The sequence below is a fragment of a genome, unplaced genomic scaffold (assembly GCF_019419815.1).
Source record: "Pyrus x bretschneideri cultivar Hongxiangsu unplaced genomic scaffold, Pyrus_bretschneideri_v1 Contig181, whole genome shotgun sequence".
Classification (NCBI taxonomy): domain Eukaryota; kingdom Viridiplantae; phylum Streptophyta; class Magnoliopsida; order Rosales; family Rosaceae; genus Pyrus; species Pyrus x bretschneideri.
Window position 1 is genome coordinate 1 of NW_025999481.1, and position 17981 is coordinate 17981.

At 35.5% G+C, this 17981-nt stretch overlaps 1 protein-coding gene across 1 annotated transcript; it reads left to right on the forward strand.

The window, feature by feature from the left end:
- Nucleotides 1-208: 208 nt before the first annotated feature.
- On the forward strand, nt 209-12801 carry LOC125476270 (4-alpha-glucanotransferase DPE2-like; the record flags this gene model as incomplete). The annotated part of the gene is made up of 14 exons (XM_048582130.1): nt 209-328; nt 445-546; nt 702-785; nt 895-1137; nt 1233-1358; nt 1486-1560; nt 1736-1807; nt 10022-10138; nt 10534-10631; nt 10851-11010; nt 11132-11230; nt 11572-11769; nt 11959-12052; nt 12204-12801. Coding segments are annotated over 14 exons (1827 nt in total), but the record flags the coding sequence as incomplete, so codon positions are not given.
- Between the last annotated feature and the right edge of the window lie 5180 nt (nt 12802-17981).

Consider the following 17981-nt stretch of genomic DNA (forward strand, 5'->3'; position numbering starts at 1 on the left):
ATAATCAGGTTACTTCAAAAATAGCACATGACTGTTGAGCACCATCTGTTTCACCCTAAGGTTGGAAATCTTTGGTAGTTCTGTTTGTTCTTGATGACATGAAAATATTATTAACAAATTTCATGGACATAAGTATGATGGTCTCTAAATAACGCTAAGTATACAAAGTGATTTTGAAATTAACATATTTTGGTTTGCATCTTTGTAGGATGTTGATTATGAGGCTACCTTGACTACCAAACTTGCTATTGCGAATAAAGTATTTGCTCAAGAGAAGGATTTGATTCTTAATTCCAGTTCCTTCGAGAAATTTTTTTCTGAGAATCAGGTTACATAGTTTAACTTCTTCTTGCTATTATAATAATATTTGCATATTTTAGAAGTTTTCGGCTTCCCTTTTCAACTTGAAGTGCTAAGATTTTCTCTATTGATCATTGTTTATAGGATTGGCTAAAACCCTATGCTGCCTTCTGTTTTTTACGGGACTTCTTTGAAACATCAGATCACAGTCAATGGGGTCGGTTTTCTCATTTTTCAAAAGAAAAGGTGATCACCCTTCTTTGTGTGGACTTTTTTTTTTCCTTTGTCAACTGTGTGGTACTTCCTTTCATATATATTGCTAATTAGTTCAAAATTTGAGTTCTGATTATATAGATATTATAATATTAAAGCTCTAACGTTCGGCTTTCTCTTTCTGACAGCTAGAGAAACTCGTCTCCAAAGACAGCTGTCACTATGACATAATCTGCTTCCATTATTATATCCAATTTCATTTGTATGGACAAGTAAGTAGTATTTATTCTAACTACTAGCAACATCTGCACGTTCTGTTATTATATCCAATTTCACTGTGGCATCCATTGTTGATTTCTTTGGTGATTTCATGAACGGCAGCTGTCAGAAGCTGCAGATTATGCAAGAAGGAAAGGTGTAATATTGAAAGGAGATCTACCTATTGGTGTTGACAGAAACAGTGTGGATACCTGGGTCAATCCAAATTTGTTCCGCATGAACACATCCACTGGAGCTCCTCCAGATTATTTTGATAAAAATGGGCAGAATTGGGGTTTCCCTACCTACAATTGGGAGGAGATGTCGAAAGACAACTATGCATGGTGGCGTGCTCGTTTGACACAGGTTTTTCTTGCTAGATTTCCCTAGTATTCCTTCTTTATTGTACCTTTTTTGTTGCTTGCATTTTAGATAAATATCTTTCTATGTTTATATGACAGATGGCAAAATACTTTACCGCTTACAGAATTGATCACATTTTGGGTTTCTTTCGTATCTGGGAGCTCCCAGAACATGCCATGACTGGGCTTGTTGGGAAATTTCGACCTTCCATTCCACTAAGTCAGGTAGACTTGTTAGTCAAATATCATTTGGCAAGATGAGACAATGGCTACAACATTGTGACTTGTTATCAAGGATTAATTTTTCTTCATTTTCAAAGTTAGTTCACAAAAATTAATCCTTCTGTTGTAGGAGGAACTTGAAAGAGAGGGCATATGGGATTTTGATCGCTTGAGTCGCCCATATATTCTGCAGGAATATTTACAGGTAACCAAGTCTTCCTAGTCATCTATAATTTACTTCTCCTAATGTATTATCAACTTATTACAGATTTGCAGCTGAACTATGATGATTTTATCGTACTTTTGTAAGCTTTGTTGTCTTTTATTCTTGTCTTTATTGATCCCTTTTGTGTTCTATAAATTTTACTTTCTTGTTTCAGGATAAATTTGGAGCTTCATGGACTTTTATTGCCTCAAATTTTCTAAATGAATATCAGAAGAACCATTATGAGGTGAAAATTATTGGTTAATCTTGGAGATTTTTATCTGCTTTTTCATTAATAACCATTAATCACTCACTAATGATCATGGAAATCACTCACTAATGATCTTGGATGAGATTTCTTCCCTATTCTGAACTTGTATGCGCTGTAGATGCACCTGAAGAAATATGGACAACTTCATCGATGTTGTTGATAAAGAATGTTTGATTACCTCTATTCCCAAATTTGAAGTTGTTAGGATGTAGGCTAACAATACTTTTATATTCTAACACTCCTTACATGCGTCTCTCTCCCCATTAGAGCTTAAACTTATGGAATTGAATTTATAGTGGGAGTGTGGCTATTGTAGGATTCCAACTCATGACCTCTTGCCTTGATGTCTGATGTGAAATATGCTAACACTCAAATGAAAACCCTGGGAGTGTAGTATATGAAAGTAGGGATCGTTTTAGGCCGGAGATTAGAAGGGATGCTAATCTACTCTAAACTGACTTAAAAAAACACAAACTACACTTAAAAACACTTAACTAGACTTATATGACTCAAACAAACTAAAACGACTCAAAACACAAAACTAAGTCAAATTGACTCGAAACGGACTCTAAGAAGTTATTTGGACGAATTTTAGACTATTAAGACTCAAAACACTAAATTGGACAGATTTGAACACGTTTCTAACTAATCTAACACACTTAATTAAAGGGGAGATTGATTTGGACGAAATTAAAGTAAAAACAAACAGATTTAAAGACTTAAAACAACTTGGACGAAATTGGGGAAAAATATGGGTGATAAGCTAGCTAGAGGGTCATTCTCCACACATGACACACTTGCGTACAAATTAATTTCCAGTTGCTTTTCCAATAAACCATTAACTTCAACACCCCAGATTAACAATGAACAGCACGAATTAACCCTCAGATTTTCCTTAAGTCATTGAATTGGATAGAATACGCATCGACAACCAAATTATTCTTCAATAGTTCCCTACATGAACAACATAATAGAGATACAATCAAATATCATTAAGTTTTGTGAAAATCATAAGCATTGACAAGGTATTCGTAACTATGAACAGCATGATACTTCCTGCTAGGAATTTACTTAACACGATTGTGACTAGCAACCTCTACTACTTATAAATATAAGTTCATAACGATTAGGTGAAACTCCCTTATATTTTAGCATCAAATTCATGCATGCAAACTAAGCGGGCCCTCTTAATCAACACACAAGAATAAATTCTTAATCAAGCAGTTAAGTAAATTATATTCACGATTTATGAAATCACAACTGAAAGTAATCAATTCATATTGCAAATATAATCATGGTTTCAAAGTCTCCTCTAGCTAAAACAAGTTTAGCTCCTCATGTTCGCAAAACAAAGATAATTAATCTTAAACATTAAAAACAAAGATAGAATACACCTAGAAACATTTCAGGCGGCTCCTCCTTCCTTCCTTGCTACCAACAATGGGGATTTGTGTGAATTTATGCTCTTGAGGTGTGGTGGATGGTGTGGTGTGAATTTGTGGTAGAGGGTGGTGGTTTTTGTGGCAGATTCTAGAACTTCTAGAAGGGTTACATGTGACATAAACTTAATGCACGAAAATAGGGCTTCTAGAACTTGATATTTAGGTGATTTAACGTGAAAAGGAGTCCTCTTTGAAGTTGGAATTAAGGTAGGAAAAGATTAGGATAGGATAAGATAAGATAAGGTTGGATAAGGTGTGGATAAGATAAAAAAATTTGGATAAGGTTCCTTATTTCTTGCTCTTTCCTTATCTTCTTTGCATTTGGACTTCTTTCTCCAGATTTTTAGCCTTTCCTAGCATCTCTTGAATTCAATTTCGTCCATCCACATTGCTCCATAGTTAAGCTATCCAATCTATGCCCAAAACTGCTCCAAATAGCCCCAAAATGCACTTTCTTGCTCCTTTTGCCATTAGGACCTAAAAACATACGAAAATAGCTTAAAAGACTAAAATAGATAGTAATTAAGTAACTAAATGCAAGGAAACAACATAACTGAGTAGCATAAATATGCTCCTATCAAATTCCCCCACACTTAGCTTTTGCTAGTCCTCGAGCAAAATGAAATAAATAAAACAAACAAAACACAATCTAGACCTTCCAACAATTGCCTCAGGGATTTCCAATGCAACATGACATATTAAAGATTACCACTCACATAGATTTTAGTTATCCCTACCCTCGAGCATATACTTAACCATAGTTACCACACACTAGCTCGCATTTAATCAATTAAAACATGATTTTGAATGTAGTAACATACCTTAGAGAATTCCCTCAATTCCTCATTGGATATACTCTCTATTTTCACATAGATTTTCTGATTACTCCCTACACTAGGTATATGTGAGAAAATTGATGTAAACATGTGGACTAATACTCACATATATATAATCAAAGAAGGCACTTTCTGGAATTATTAACATGTATATGATCTCATGAATGGAATGCCACTACTTAGACGCGAGAATCAAGGATGCCATATACTCAAACCAATTTTAAACTCCACATATTGAAACATATAACAATCAAGATCGAAGTCTTAAGGGTTGTAACGGGGCTAGGGTATTGGCTAACAAAGAAAGGTAAGGATAAACAAAAGTTCTTAAAGCAATAGTAAGCAAAGTAATGAAATAAACACTTAGAATTCACTTTTGAATGCAGAAATCAACTTTGAACACCAAGGGAAACTTCACACAAAACTCAGGGTCAAATTCAAACTTTTGGACCCTTTCTTCAACAATCAACACTTGTGAGTTCATTCTCACTTATTTTCAACTCCTTTTTCTTTCTTTTCTTTCTTTTTCACATTTGTTTTTTTTTTCTTTTTTTTCGTGCTCTATTCTTTTCTTTGGCACATTAATCATCCATTCCTCTAGATTCCCACTAAAATCCTTCCCCAACACTTGTTTTTCTGCAAATTGTAGAACAAAAGGAATTCCCTCTAAGTTATGCTTTACTATACTGTAAGAACAAGGGTATGGATAGTCCTATTCTAGGCTAGGTAAAGACAATATGGTTAATAAAGAAAATTAGGTTAACTAAGGCTCAAAGGGGTTAACATACAATACATATGCAAAGGGTAAGGTTTTTTGGCTCTCGTTTTAACTAAACAACTTCATCTTATTTTATGTTATGCACTCAATTTTATGCTTTGAATGAAATGGACATGAGTTCTAGTATTTGGAACTATAGTGATGAAACGCATTCTAAGTAGCAACCAAGCAAAGAATAATGAGATCATGCAACGACTTAGAAAACAAGAAATCAAGATTAATAACTCTTCAAATAAAGTTTAGGTTCAAGTCTCTCAGGGTTGTAGCGTTAGTTTGAGTTTCTTCCTTCAAGCATGTTACAAAAACTTAGTTTTTTTCTTTTGTGGTTACATGTGAATTCGTAAATGTCAACTACCACTAAGCATAAACCAAAGAGCATATCAAACTTCCATCCATGTTTGTAACTTTCTTCAATAGTCATGCAATTAAAAACCAAATCCTCATCATTGTGTTAGAAGGTATCCTAAGACACAAACAAAAACGACTCTCAAAACAATTCTTTTTGGGTTTTTAAAACACTTTTTCGAATTTTTTTTTTTTTTTTTCAAATTTTTGGATTTTCTGTTTAAGACACATGCAAACACTTCAAAACACACTAAAAACACTTAAAAACAGTGAGAAACAACTTTAGAAGTGATAGGTGATAAAATCCCATGAAAATCATGCAAAAACACTTTGTTTACCCCCTGCACTTAAACCAAACATTGTCCTCAATGTTTTAAGTATAGACTCACAAACAAATAACCACATAATACAACTAACAAACACGACAATCATGGCAAAGTAAAAGCAATAAAGAGTAGGGTTTAGGAACGCAAATCTGGTTATGGAGTGTTGGAGATTCCTAGGTCTTCTTTATTTGCATGCATAGGTTGCCTCCCAAGAAGCGCTTGCTTTAACGTCTTCCAGCCGGACGATACCTCCTTTTAAGCTCCCCTAGGTCTCATGGCATGAAATTGATCTTTGAATGGGAGGTGATACTTGAGATGATCCGGTAATGGTTTAAATTCTAGAGTGGGTGCCTGAATCATTAACAACATATTAGTATAAAACAAAATTGAAATTCGGGGAGGTGGCTTACCTGTGTGCTCCGACATAAAGTCAAGAATAAACACCCCTTCGAAAGTTGTAGGACTAGAAAATTCAGCTAGATTTGGTGTTTTGAGAGTTATGACTTATCCTGTGTCATAAAATCCAATTTCTTTGCGAATTATTGTCTCAAGTATATCCTCTTTGATGAATTCTAGACATTCCCCAGCCACATCTTGCTCTTGATTCTTTGGAAAGGATTCGAAGATGCATTTCTCACCCTCTGCTTCCTTGGATTGCATGATCCTGTAAGGAATAGGGACATTTGGTGGAACGGGGTTAGAAATAATTAAATTTGGAACAACCTTAACCTATGGTGGACGAATTGGGGTCTTGAGGTGGCTGCGGCAAGGGTGGTTCTACCCTTGCCGTGGCTTTGTCCAACTCCTCTTCCTCAAATTGCAATCTTTAATCTTCCTTGTGATTTGATTTTGATGGTTGAGGGTCCGTTCCAACCTTCTTGCCACTTTTCAAGATGATTGCCTTGGTAGTTTCAAATCTTCCTTTCGGATTTGCAATGGTTGAACTAGGGAGTTTGCCTTGGTCTTGAAACTGTCCTACGAACTCCGCTATCTGCCCAATTTGCTTTTCCAAGTGGTCCAACCTTTTGTCTTGATTTTACATTGCTTTGTTTTGATTTTCTTGCCCCTGAGAAAAATTGGTGAGTAACTTAATAAGCGTATCATTATACAAAGACGTACTTGAATTTGTTTGGGCAGGTTGTGGTGGCTGCATAGGTGTTGTATAGAACTCCTCATATAGCTGTCAATATTCTCCTTGAAGAGCCTCCTTGACTTGATTTTGTGAGCCCTGCACCAAAGAAATTAATTCATTAAGAACTTGATTGTAATCTATTGACGAACCTGAGTTTGGTTGGGCATATTGTGTATGAAAGTGCATTTTGAGGCTATTTGGAGCAGTTTTGGGTATAGATTGGATAGCTTAACTATGGAGCAATGTGGATGGACGAAATTGAATTCAAGAGATGCTAGGAAAGGCTAAAAATCTGGAGAAAGAAGTCCAGATGCAAAGAAGATAAGGAAAGAGCAAGAAATAAGAAACCTTATCCAAATTTCCTTATCTTATCCACATCTTATCCAACCTTATCTTATCTTATCCTATCCTAATCTTTTCCTACCTTAATTCCAACTTCAAAGAGGACTCATTTTCACATTAAATCACCTAAATATCAAGTTTTAAAAGCCCTATTTTCGTGCATTAAGTTTATGCCACATGTAACCCTTCTAGAAGTTCTAGAATCTACCACAAGGACCATTCCTTGTCCTCCTTGGAATCTGATTGAAAGTGTCATTGTTTTTTGGTGATTTGGAGTCCTAATTTCTCTCCTTTTCAACCCAAATTCGTGCGTCCCCTTCACCCTATAAATACTTGATGCCACAACACTCAAAAACCACCACCCTCTACCACAAATTCACACCACACCATCCACCACACTTCAAGAGCTTAAATTCACATAAATCCCCATTGTTGGCAGCAAGGAAGGAAGGAGGAGCCGCCTGGAGTGTTTGGTTGGGCATATTGTATATGAGGTTGTGGTGGCTGCATAGGCGTTGAATAGAACTCCTCATATGGCTGCCAATATCATTTGTGTTCGACTTGTTGAAATTCCCACTACATAGAGTTTGTATGATCACTCCAATCTCTTTGTGCACATTGATTTGCTTGATATTCTTGCCTATAAGAACCACCAAATGTAGGGACACTTTGCATTGTAGACCCTTCGGCATACTGTGATAACTGACACGTAAGATTCGTTATTTGAGCTTGAAGATTAGCAATTTCCATGTCTTGCTTCTCTAGTACCTGAAATCAAAGAAATAAAATTAAATCAAATATCAAAAAAAAAATAAACAAACAAACTGAGGGATTAGCAATTTTACTAATCCCCGGCAATGGCGTCAAAATTTGATGTGAAATATTCTAACATTCAAATTAAAACCCTATGATTGTAGTATATGAAAGTAGGGATCGTTTTAGGCCGGGGATTAGAAGGGATGCTAATCTACTCTAAACTGACTTAAAAACACAAAACTAGACTTATATGACTCAAAACAAACTAAAAAGACTCAAAACACACAAACTAAGTTAAATTGACTCGAAACGGACTCTAAGAAGTTATTTGGACGAATTTTAGACTATTAAGACTCAAAACACTAAATTGGACAGATTTAAACATGTTTCTAACTAATCTAACACATTTAATTAAAGGGGAGATTGATTTGGACGAAATTAAAGTAAAAACAAACAGATTTAAAGACTTAAACAACTTGGACGAAATTGGGGAAAAATATGGGTGATAAGCTAGCTAGAGGGTCATTCTCCACACATGGCACTTGTGTACAAATTAATTTCCAGTTGCTTTTCCAATAAACCATGAACCTCAACACCCCAGATTAACCGTGAACAGCACTAATTAACCCTCAGATTTTCCTTAAGTCATTGAATTGAATGGAATACGCATCGGCAACCAAATTATTCTTCAATAGTTCCCTACATGAACAACATAATAGAGATACAATCAAAGATCATTAGGCTTTGTGAAAATCATAAGCATTGATAAGACATTCGTAACTATGAACAGCATGATACTCCTGCCAGGAATTTACTTAACACGATTGTGACTAGCAACCTCCACTACTTATAAATATAAGTTCATAACGATTAGGTGAAACTCCCTTATAGTTTAGCATCAAATTCATGCATGCAAACTAAACGGGCTCTCTTAATCAACAAACAAGAATAAATTCTTAATCAAGTAATTAAGTAAATTATATTCACGATTTATGAAATCACAACTGAAAGTAATCAATTAATATTGCAAATATAATCATGGTTTCAAAGTCTCCTCTATCTAAAACAAGTTTAGCTCCTCATGTTCGCAAAACAAAGATAATTAATCTTAAACATTAAAAACAAAGATAGAATACACCTAGAAACATTCCAGGCGGCTCCTCCTTCCTTCCTTGCTGCCAACAATGGGGATTTGTGTGAATTTAGGATCTTGAGGTGTGGTGGATGGTGTGGTGTGAATTTATGGTAAAGGGTGGTGGTTTTTGAGTGTTGTGGCATTAAGTATTTATAGGGTGAAGGGGAGGCACGAATTTGGGCTGAAAAGGAGAGGAATTAGGACTCCAAATCACCAAAGAACAATGACACTTTCAATCAGATTCCAAGGAGGACAAGGAATGATCCTTGTGGCAGATTCTAGAACTTCTAGAAGGGTTACATGTGGCATAAACTTAATGCACGAAAATAGGGCTTCTAGAACTTGATATTTAGGTGATTTAATGTGAAAAGGAGTCCTCTTTGAAGTTGGAATTAAGGTAGGAAAAGATTAGGATAGGATAAGATAAGATAAGGTTGGATAAAGTGTGGATAAGATAAGGAAATTTGGATAAGATTCCTTATTTCTTGCTCTTTCCTTATCTTCTTTGCATTTGGACTTCTTTCTCCAGATTTTTAGCCTTTCCTAGCATCTCTTGATTTCAATTTTGTCAATCCACGTTGCTCCATAGTTAAGCTATCTAATCCATGCCCAAAACTGCTCCAAATAGCCTCAAAATGCACTTTCTTGGTCCTTTTGCCATTAGGACCTAAAAACATACGAAAATAGCTTAAAAGACTAAAATAGATAATAATTAAGTAACTAAATGCAAGGAAACAACATAACTGAGTTGCATAAATATGCTCCTATCAATGTCATGATAAAGTTTGTTCTTTTACCACTTCTGCTAAAAGCTTAAACTGTTGGGATGTGGGGCAGTAATTATGTTCATTCTATTGTACAGCTACATTTTGAAAGCATTGACATTTGGGCTGGTTAAAAAGTTAGTTTTAAACAATTTGAACCGTATATAAACTTCAGGCTGTGAAATCCAACACTCCTACTTCGGTCTTTTGTATGATCATTACTTCTAGTATTTTGCTTCAGTGTCCATTACTTCTTGTATTTTCTGTTGTAGTCGACCACGGAATTAAACTTTGTATTCAAGAACATTTTTTCTTTCCCATTCTTGATTATCAGTTTAAGGAGGACTGCAACACTCAGAAGAAAATTGCTTCCAAGCTGAAGTCATTCGCAGAAAGGTCTCTGTTGCAGGATGAAGACAAGATACGGCATGAACTCTTTGATCTTATACAGGTAGTTTTCCTATCAAAGAGTTTCACACTGTTAATTCTAGACTGATGTTCCTTTGATCTTATACAGGTAGCAAGTGCTAATAATATAAGGCCAGTGACTTACTATGTCAATGCTATGTCAGCATTATCAGTTAGGCTTGTTATTAGTCAGTTAAGTTGAGTTAACATAATTACATTGGATGAATGAACACAATTCTGATGTACTTCTCAGAACTTTTAGGGTCTGTAAGTGTTGCAAACCTGTTTCTAGAAAATGATTCTGCAAAATGAAAACAAGAAAACTGGATTCTTCTAGACATATGCTAGAAGCTTTTCTTGCGTTTCCCAAGTATTTTAAAGGGATTGCCACTGGTACTGCTGTTCGTTGGTTAATATTTTATGTAATTGTTATTGCAGAACATAGTTCTCATAAGAGATACAGAAAATCCAAGGAATTTCTATCCTCGTTTCAATCTTGAAGATACTCCAAGTTTTAATGATTTGGACGACCACAGGTACTTCGAAAGTTTCTGGTTTGGGAACATGAGATTAGGCTTATTTGGTCATATTATCTTGATGGAGAAGAATTTGGTAGGAGAACCATTTTTTAAAATCAAGTCATTTGGTTTTCTTCTGCTCATTGTTACAAAAGAGTTCCCCCCTCTCACCTCTTTTGGTTTGTGCTGATTTACTTCCATCATATATATTTTCTTATCAGTTTTTGTGTGATACAGCAAAAACGTATTGAAAAGATTATACTATGATTACTACTTCCACCGGCAAGAAAATCTGTGGCGGGAGAATGCTTTGAAAACGTTACCTGCTCTGCTTAACTCATCAGATATGCTCGCCTGTGGGGAAGATCTGGGGCTTATTCCTTCTTGTGTTCATCCTGTATGTTTGCTCAGCCCTTACCAACCCACACAACCACTATAAACTTCAGCCTGATTTCGATGGTTGTTGGCCCTCTTTGTTTTTATTGATTTCTTATTTTGTGATTGGTTTTTGGATGCAGGTGATGCAAGAACTAGGATTAATAGGTTTACGCATTCAGCGCATGCCCAGTGAACCTGATTTGGAGTTTGGTATTCCTTCTCAATATGGCTATATGACGGTAAGATAATGAGTCATATTTATCGCCTTCATAATGATGGAGATCATGCTTCAACGATTTGCTTCCTAAGGATTAAGTTCCTAGAAATAGATTAATTTCCTCATCTTCTTAGAGAAAGATGCCACTCAGAAAATCATCTCTTGAAAGAGTGAATGGGGAACAAATTAACTTGATCCTGTTGTAGTTTTTGTAAAAAATTTAAACCTATAGAAAGCTTGGAATTTCTGTTATTTCTGTATAAAGCATAAGTTTATTGAGATTTTGTATAAAGAAAATTTGGTCACATGGCTCAAGATCTCAACTTTGATTGAAATGTTGTTAATTCATATAACTGCATTTAGGTATGTGCTCCGTCATGCCATGACTGCTCAACCTTGCGTGCTTGGTGGGAAGAAGATGATGAAAGAAGGCAGCGATATTTTGAGAATGTGGTGGGGTCTGACATGTCACCACCTGCTCGATGTGTTCCAGAGATTGCACATTTCATCTTAAGGCAACATGTTGAAGCTCCATCAATGTGGGCCATTTTTCCGCTTCAGGTACTGTGCTGGACATTTTATTGTGTCTTTTGTGTGTTCTCAATTGGAGTTTGATACACCTTCGAAATTACAACGCAAGAAATTTTGAAATTTTGGCTACTCCATAACAAGTCATACTATATAATACTACAGTATACAATGGTATGTTAATTCTTTTGGATCCTTCCTCATGAGTTCTGCACTCGATAGGATTTGTTAGCGTTGAAAGAAGAATACACAACACGCCCTGCAAAAGAGGAGACGATCAATGACCCCACAAATCCCAAACACTATTGGAGATACCGTATGTGAAGATATGTTTTCAAGATTCAATTTGCCACTAAGTTGGCCTTGCCTTTTCTTTTCGATGTTTATATTTTGGATGTTCACTTGTTTCAGAGATGACAAAATGCATCTTGAATTTATGGTTTCAATTCCGTATATTGCGTTCTCAGGTGTACATGTGACAATGGAGGCTTTGATCAAGGATAATGAACTCATATCGACCATCAAGGATCTTGTCCGTTCGAGTGGAAGATCATATCCGGCAGTACAAGCTGAACAACAACCTAGTCAGGAATCAGCAGCAGTTGCAGGTACAGAGAAGCAGAAAATGTCCAGCAGCAAAGATAAGGTTCACCCGGCAGCGTCATTGAACGGAGTTCCACAGAAGGAGATCGTGGCTGTTCGCTGATGGTGTTCGTGTAATGTGAAGGAGCTTAGTTAATAAGCAGAAAATAAGCCGACTGTCAACAAGAATCTGCATATTGTGTGCTTGTTGAAGTCTAGTTCTCTTTCCACGACCATCCAAAACCTTTTAACAATAAATAATGGAATAAAAAATAATGGCAGTACTAATGTGTTGAACTATCAATACCCTATGAAATAGATTGGCTGGCTGGCTTAACAATGCTCTCTATTTTGGCAGGTTGTCAATTTTTTTCTCTTTTTTTTTTTTGGGGGAGTTGTTATTGACACTTTAAAATGTTATTAAGCATCATTTTATATATAAAATTCTCTTGTATTTGGATAAATAATAACTATTTTGGAGTATCGATAATTGCCTTTTTTTTCTTTCCATATCACAAAAGTTACTTTCAATAACATAATGTATGTTGGGTGTTTTTATTGACACCTCACATGTTGAATACACTCCATTTAAAAATGTAATACTAAACAATTTGTGACTCTAATATGAAATGACCATTCGAACCCTCATAGCTGCTCTTACTCTCAATTGTAGAATAAAACCCTAAAAACACAAACAAGTTGATGAAAATATATCTTTTGATGAACGGAACAAAAAATCGAGTTCTGCTCCTCGTTCATTCATTGGTTTTCACATTCAAGAAATTATTTAAATAATGGAACAAAAATTTGACTTTTTGCAAAGCCATGCTCTAATTGGAATCCAAGAAATAGGAAGAAAACTAGAGAATGTTGAAAATTTAAGATGTAATTAAATGTAATATTCTCGTGGCTGTTTGATGATGAAGAAATTCAATGTTTTTTGGGTTGGTTGGAACTGACATGACCTTAGAGGAACAGTTCCTACCATTTGTCCATCAGGCTTCTTAGAATCCAACATGATTGTTCAAGAAAATTTAACGGATGTTTATAAATCAAACTGCAAGATGGAGATTTTATACAACTTAATTCATCTTTCTTGTCTTTAAAATGTGTATGAATTTAGGAAAATCTGATGGTTAATTTGTGCAGTTCACAGTTAATTTGGGGTATTGTCATTCATGGTTTATAGGAATAATAAATGGAGATCGATTTGTGTTGCATATTGTCGTGTGGAGAAGGACCCTCTAGCTAGCCTTTTACCCTCTTTATTCACCCCAATTTAGTATCAATCAGTTTGTTTTTTTGCAAGTTACTTAGTTTTAGTTTTAAATTTTATCCAAACCAAACCCCCGCCATTGTGTCGTGTTAGTTAGTTTTAAAATTCGTTCAAACCTGTCCCTCGTTAGTATTTTGAGTCAAGTCTAGAATTCATCCAAATCACCATTTAGTTCTTGTTTGAGTCAATTTGTTTGTTTTGCGTTGTTTTGAGTCATTAGAGTCTAGTTTTGTGTTTTTAAGTCTAATTTGTATTGATTAGCATCTCTTCTAATCCCCGGCCTAGAACGATCCCTACTTATGTATACTACAATTGTCTAAAAATGGTTTAATTTGTGTGTTAGTTTCTACCACATCAGCGATGTGAACATACACGTGAAGCCTGGCCTTTGCCCGGGCAAGTACAAACACCAATATAATTTGCATGATGAGCAGTAATAGTAAATATGATCATACTATGGAAACTTCGTAATTCACCACAATAAAATAATAATATTTGTAGTCGTAAGTATATTCATGGCATCACGTCAAAATATGTATAAACGTGCATCCCATAGAATTAATGAGAATTTCATAAATTCCGCCAATACGCTAATTCTTAAAATGTTAGTCTAATATAAGTGTAACATAGAAAATTCTTTATCAAATATATAAACGGAAACTAAATAAATATATAATATTTAAAAGCAAAGACCCATTGACAAATCATGTCGTCGGGTCGAACCCACTTCGTGGGCATTGAAGATCCTTGAAATGCATTTCACCTAGAAACGAAATCATTTACGTAAATATATAACGAACTAACATAAATATGCGTTTTCATACAAAGTATAGCTCATAAAGAAACTATTTTAAAACGGTCGAATTTCAGAAAACGGATGGCAAATTAGGATTTGGCACGTCGAGAAACCTAAAGAAGGACCTCGGGTTCCTCCATAAGCCGCCACAAGGTGGCTGCACTGTCAGCCACGCGCCGAGGACTGGGTGCCACCCATGCGCGTCCACGCACCTCGAGTACCAATGTACTCGCCTTCCTTGCAAAGGCCTGTGTTTTGCAGGTTGTAGGGCCATTTTCCCAAGCTCATTCTGAGCTCATCTCAACCAAAAATAGTGATTTAAAAGCCAGAGTGGAGTTAGGAATGCAGAGAATTGATTTATACCAATTTGAGGCCAACGAATGCCGGAGACGGCCAAAAATGATCTAAAAGGTGACTGGTCAGTCACAAAAAAACTAGGGAAAATTCCTCCCAGTGTGTGTTATGCATCAAATCATCCCCCAAACTTATTTTAAGGTTAAAAACACATTAGAGCTTCAAAATAAGAAGGATTCGAGAGTCTCGAGGCTCATTATGGTAAGAGAAATGAGTGAACAGTGATAAAAGTCACTGTGTAGTGTAAGGTTCAAGTTCGTGGTCTGAGCTTGTAGACCGAGGTCCTAATTTCTAGCTGAAATTTTGACGAACTTTGTTGAGGTGGTGAGTCCAGGTTGTGATGATGTTGGCCGCTGCACCTTCCTAGTTCTTCACCAAGAGAAGAAAGAGTTTGAGAGTTTAAGGGAGAGGTAGACGAAAGAAGATAGGGAGAAGAGAAAGAGAGCTGAGAGAGATAGGAGAGTTCGAGAGGGTCCCCAAATATGTGGGGAAGAACTACCACGTGGCCAGAGATGAGAGGAGAATTTGTGATGTGTGGACCCCACAGGCCAAAAATAAATTATTAAATAATAAATAATTATAAGAAATATATAAATAGTACCTTTTTTTTTTGTACAAAAGTATATTTCGGATTCATAGTTCCATAAAACCTCCATCGTAACTCCAAATTCGATTCCACTTACGGCTACGTTTTGTAGTGATAAGTGCTACAAGAATAAGCTAAAAGAATGTTTCGTACGTCTCACTATATGCTGGTCAACAAAAGTCAACATCCTCGCCTCTAGGGACATTTTCATCAATTCACTCTTTTAAAATTAATAAAATCATAAAATTAGGAATGGGTTGTTACAATCTACCTGCCTTAAAAATTAATAAAAAAAAAAAAAAAAATTTCCCCGAAATTTGAAATCACTTGTTATACATTAAATACTCAAGATAGAAAGAAAATATCTATAGAAACAATCAAGCTAGAGTGGTTGCATAAAAGAGAATGTCATTCCGTTGCGATTGGATTGCAATGATTCCTTTTTCGTGCATCCAAACTCAAACTTTCCTTCTCCTTCAATACAATACTAAAATATAAAATCCTTTATAAAAACATAAAGTCAAAAATAGACATATAATAACATAACATCAAAATACGTATATAATTAAATAAAGTTAACATAGTTGTACTGAAATTAAAACCCAACATAGAAAAATTTCACCTACGAACTCGTAACGTCATGTACTATGAGAATAAGTGTAGTGTCTTTGAGTCAAGCCCAAACAATATATAAATAAAATGTTAATGTAGACGGCCTACTTGCCCACTTGCTTAACGATTCCAACGAATAAGTTATCGATATTATGGTTTGCAACCTGCAATACTGACAACTCACTTATGTCTCGATAAGCAAATATTAAATTTCTGAGGGTGCAATATTACCATATTACCCTTCATTGGAAAATACATATAAATCAACTGACTACCCTCTTAAGTGACGCCGTCAACATTACATAATTTCTTATATTGTACTCTCAATGTGTGGAATACCTGTTCGCAATACTCATTTGTCAATCATATATTGTTCTTAAAATCTCTATACATCGGCTCAAATGGTATCATAGCCAAACCAGAATAATAACTATCGTTGTATACAACTTAAACAGAGATAGGCGTCTATCATAACCAGGCTAAAACTGCAAAACAGACAAAAGCAATATGTTCTCCAAGGTCCGGATATTTCATTTAGACTGGCCGTTAGTCTAAGGGTGAAATGTGGTATTGAATAACAATTTAGTATCCATGGCTTTCAAGAAGACTTCCCAAGACTTGGAAGTGAAGCACACGTCACGGTGAGATACAATAGTGACATGATGTAGTTGAACAATTTAGTTCACAACGCCTTAGCAAGCAAATTCATAGTGAATTTCTCTTGAATTTAGTTAAAAACTATGTTGAGAAGGCTAAAAGAACACTCGAGAATTTGAGGGTTAAAACAAGCCTATCAAATCTAGAATACAAAGTAACTGGAATGAATGCATGACATCTTGCTATAATGGTAGCTTCTGGAATATTTGATCACCAATGGTAAAGATTCATTTAGCAGAGTATTTGTTGGGTGATTGAGGAATGGTCACAGTGATCGAAACATCAGGAAATCTGAAAAATTCAAGAAAGAGAAATTTTACTAAGTGATATAAATGTAATCCCTCTAGACTAATGGAAGGTGAGCTGAATTGTCACGTCAGTCGATAATCATTGAAACATCCATCATAATATCCACATGTACAAGATACCTCATACTGGGAGCTTATGATATATTGTCCATCTTTGTTCGGATATGAAAAATGATTATAATCACTCGGACGATTTCTTGATGATTTGTAAGTACCGTTGTATCAATACTCGTGACATCTAGCAAAAATGGGATAGGATAGACTGAAGGTGTTCAAGGGTAGATATGTCTTTTGCTGTGGTAAACAATAACTACGTTTGCATAACCGGGGTGACACACAATGGTGCAATCGTAGGCATTGATTTGGTTCTTCCATCGCCATTGTCAGAAATTTAATTCCTTTCCAAATGAAGATGTATTTGAGAAGTTTATGAGGTTGGTAAGATTTGACACATTTCTCCATAGAGAAATGTCATCAAATCTTCAAGTGAATAAGGTTATCATTGATTCACGGTCGGCAGTAAGGTAATTCACTTCATGCAGTTCCAATCATGGGTAGACATAAACAATACTCCATCATGTTGCATCAGCACGCAACCATAATAGTCAGTGAGACATCACTGTAGAATTCAAATTATTGATGTCATCGTAAAGTGTAAGAACAATGCCCCAACTGAGACAACACTTCAGTTGTCAGAAATTTATTCACACTCAAAATTTTAATTTGAACTAACTTTCCTCGATCAACTTGTGAGGAGAAACGCTATAACTGCAAAATTGCTAATAAGCCGCCAATAGAATTTGACAAAACCAAGGATATCTCGTATTTTACAACACTTTGTAAGGATTTCAACTTTCTTCTGCTATAACGTTTTGGAAAAAAAGAAAGAATATCAAATGCTGAAATCATGTCTCCCAAGTAAAGTACTTGATCTAAACAAAGTTAACATTTGAAGAATTTGGTATAAAGCTGACTGCTGGTTTGTAGAGAATTTGGTCTCACTGCCGGTAGATAAGAAAGTTGTCGATAAGACTATTACGAATCTGTCAGGCTACAGAAGAAACTTGGCTTTAA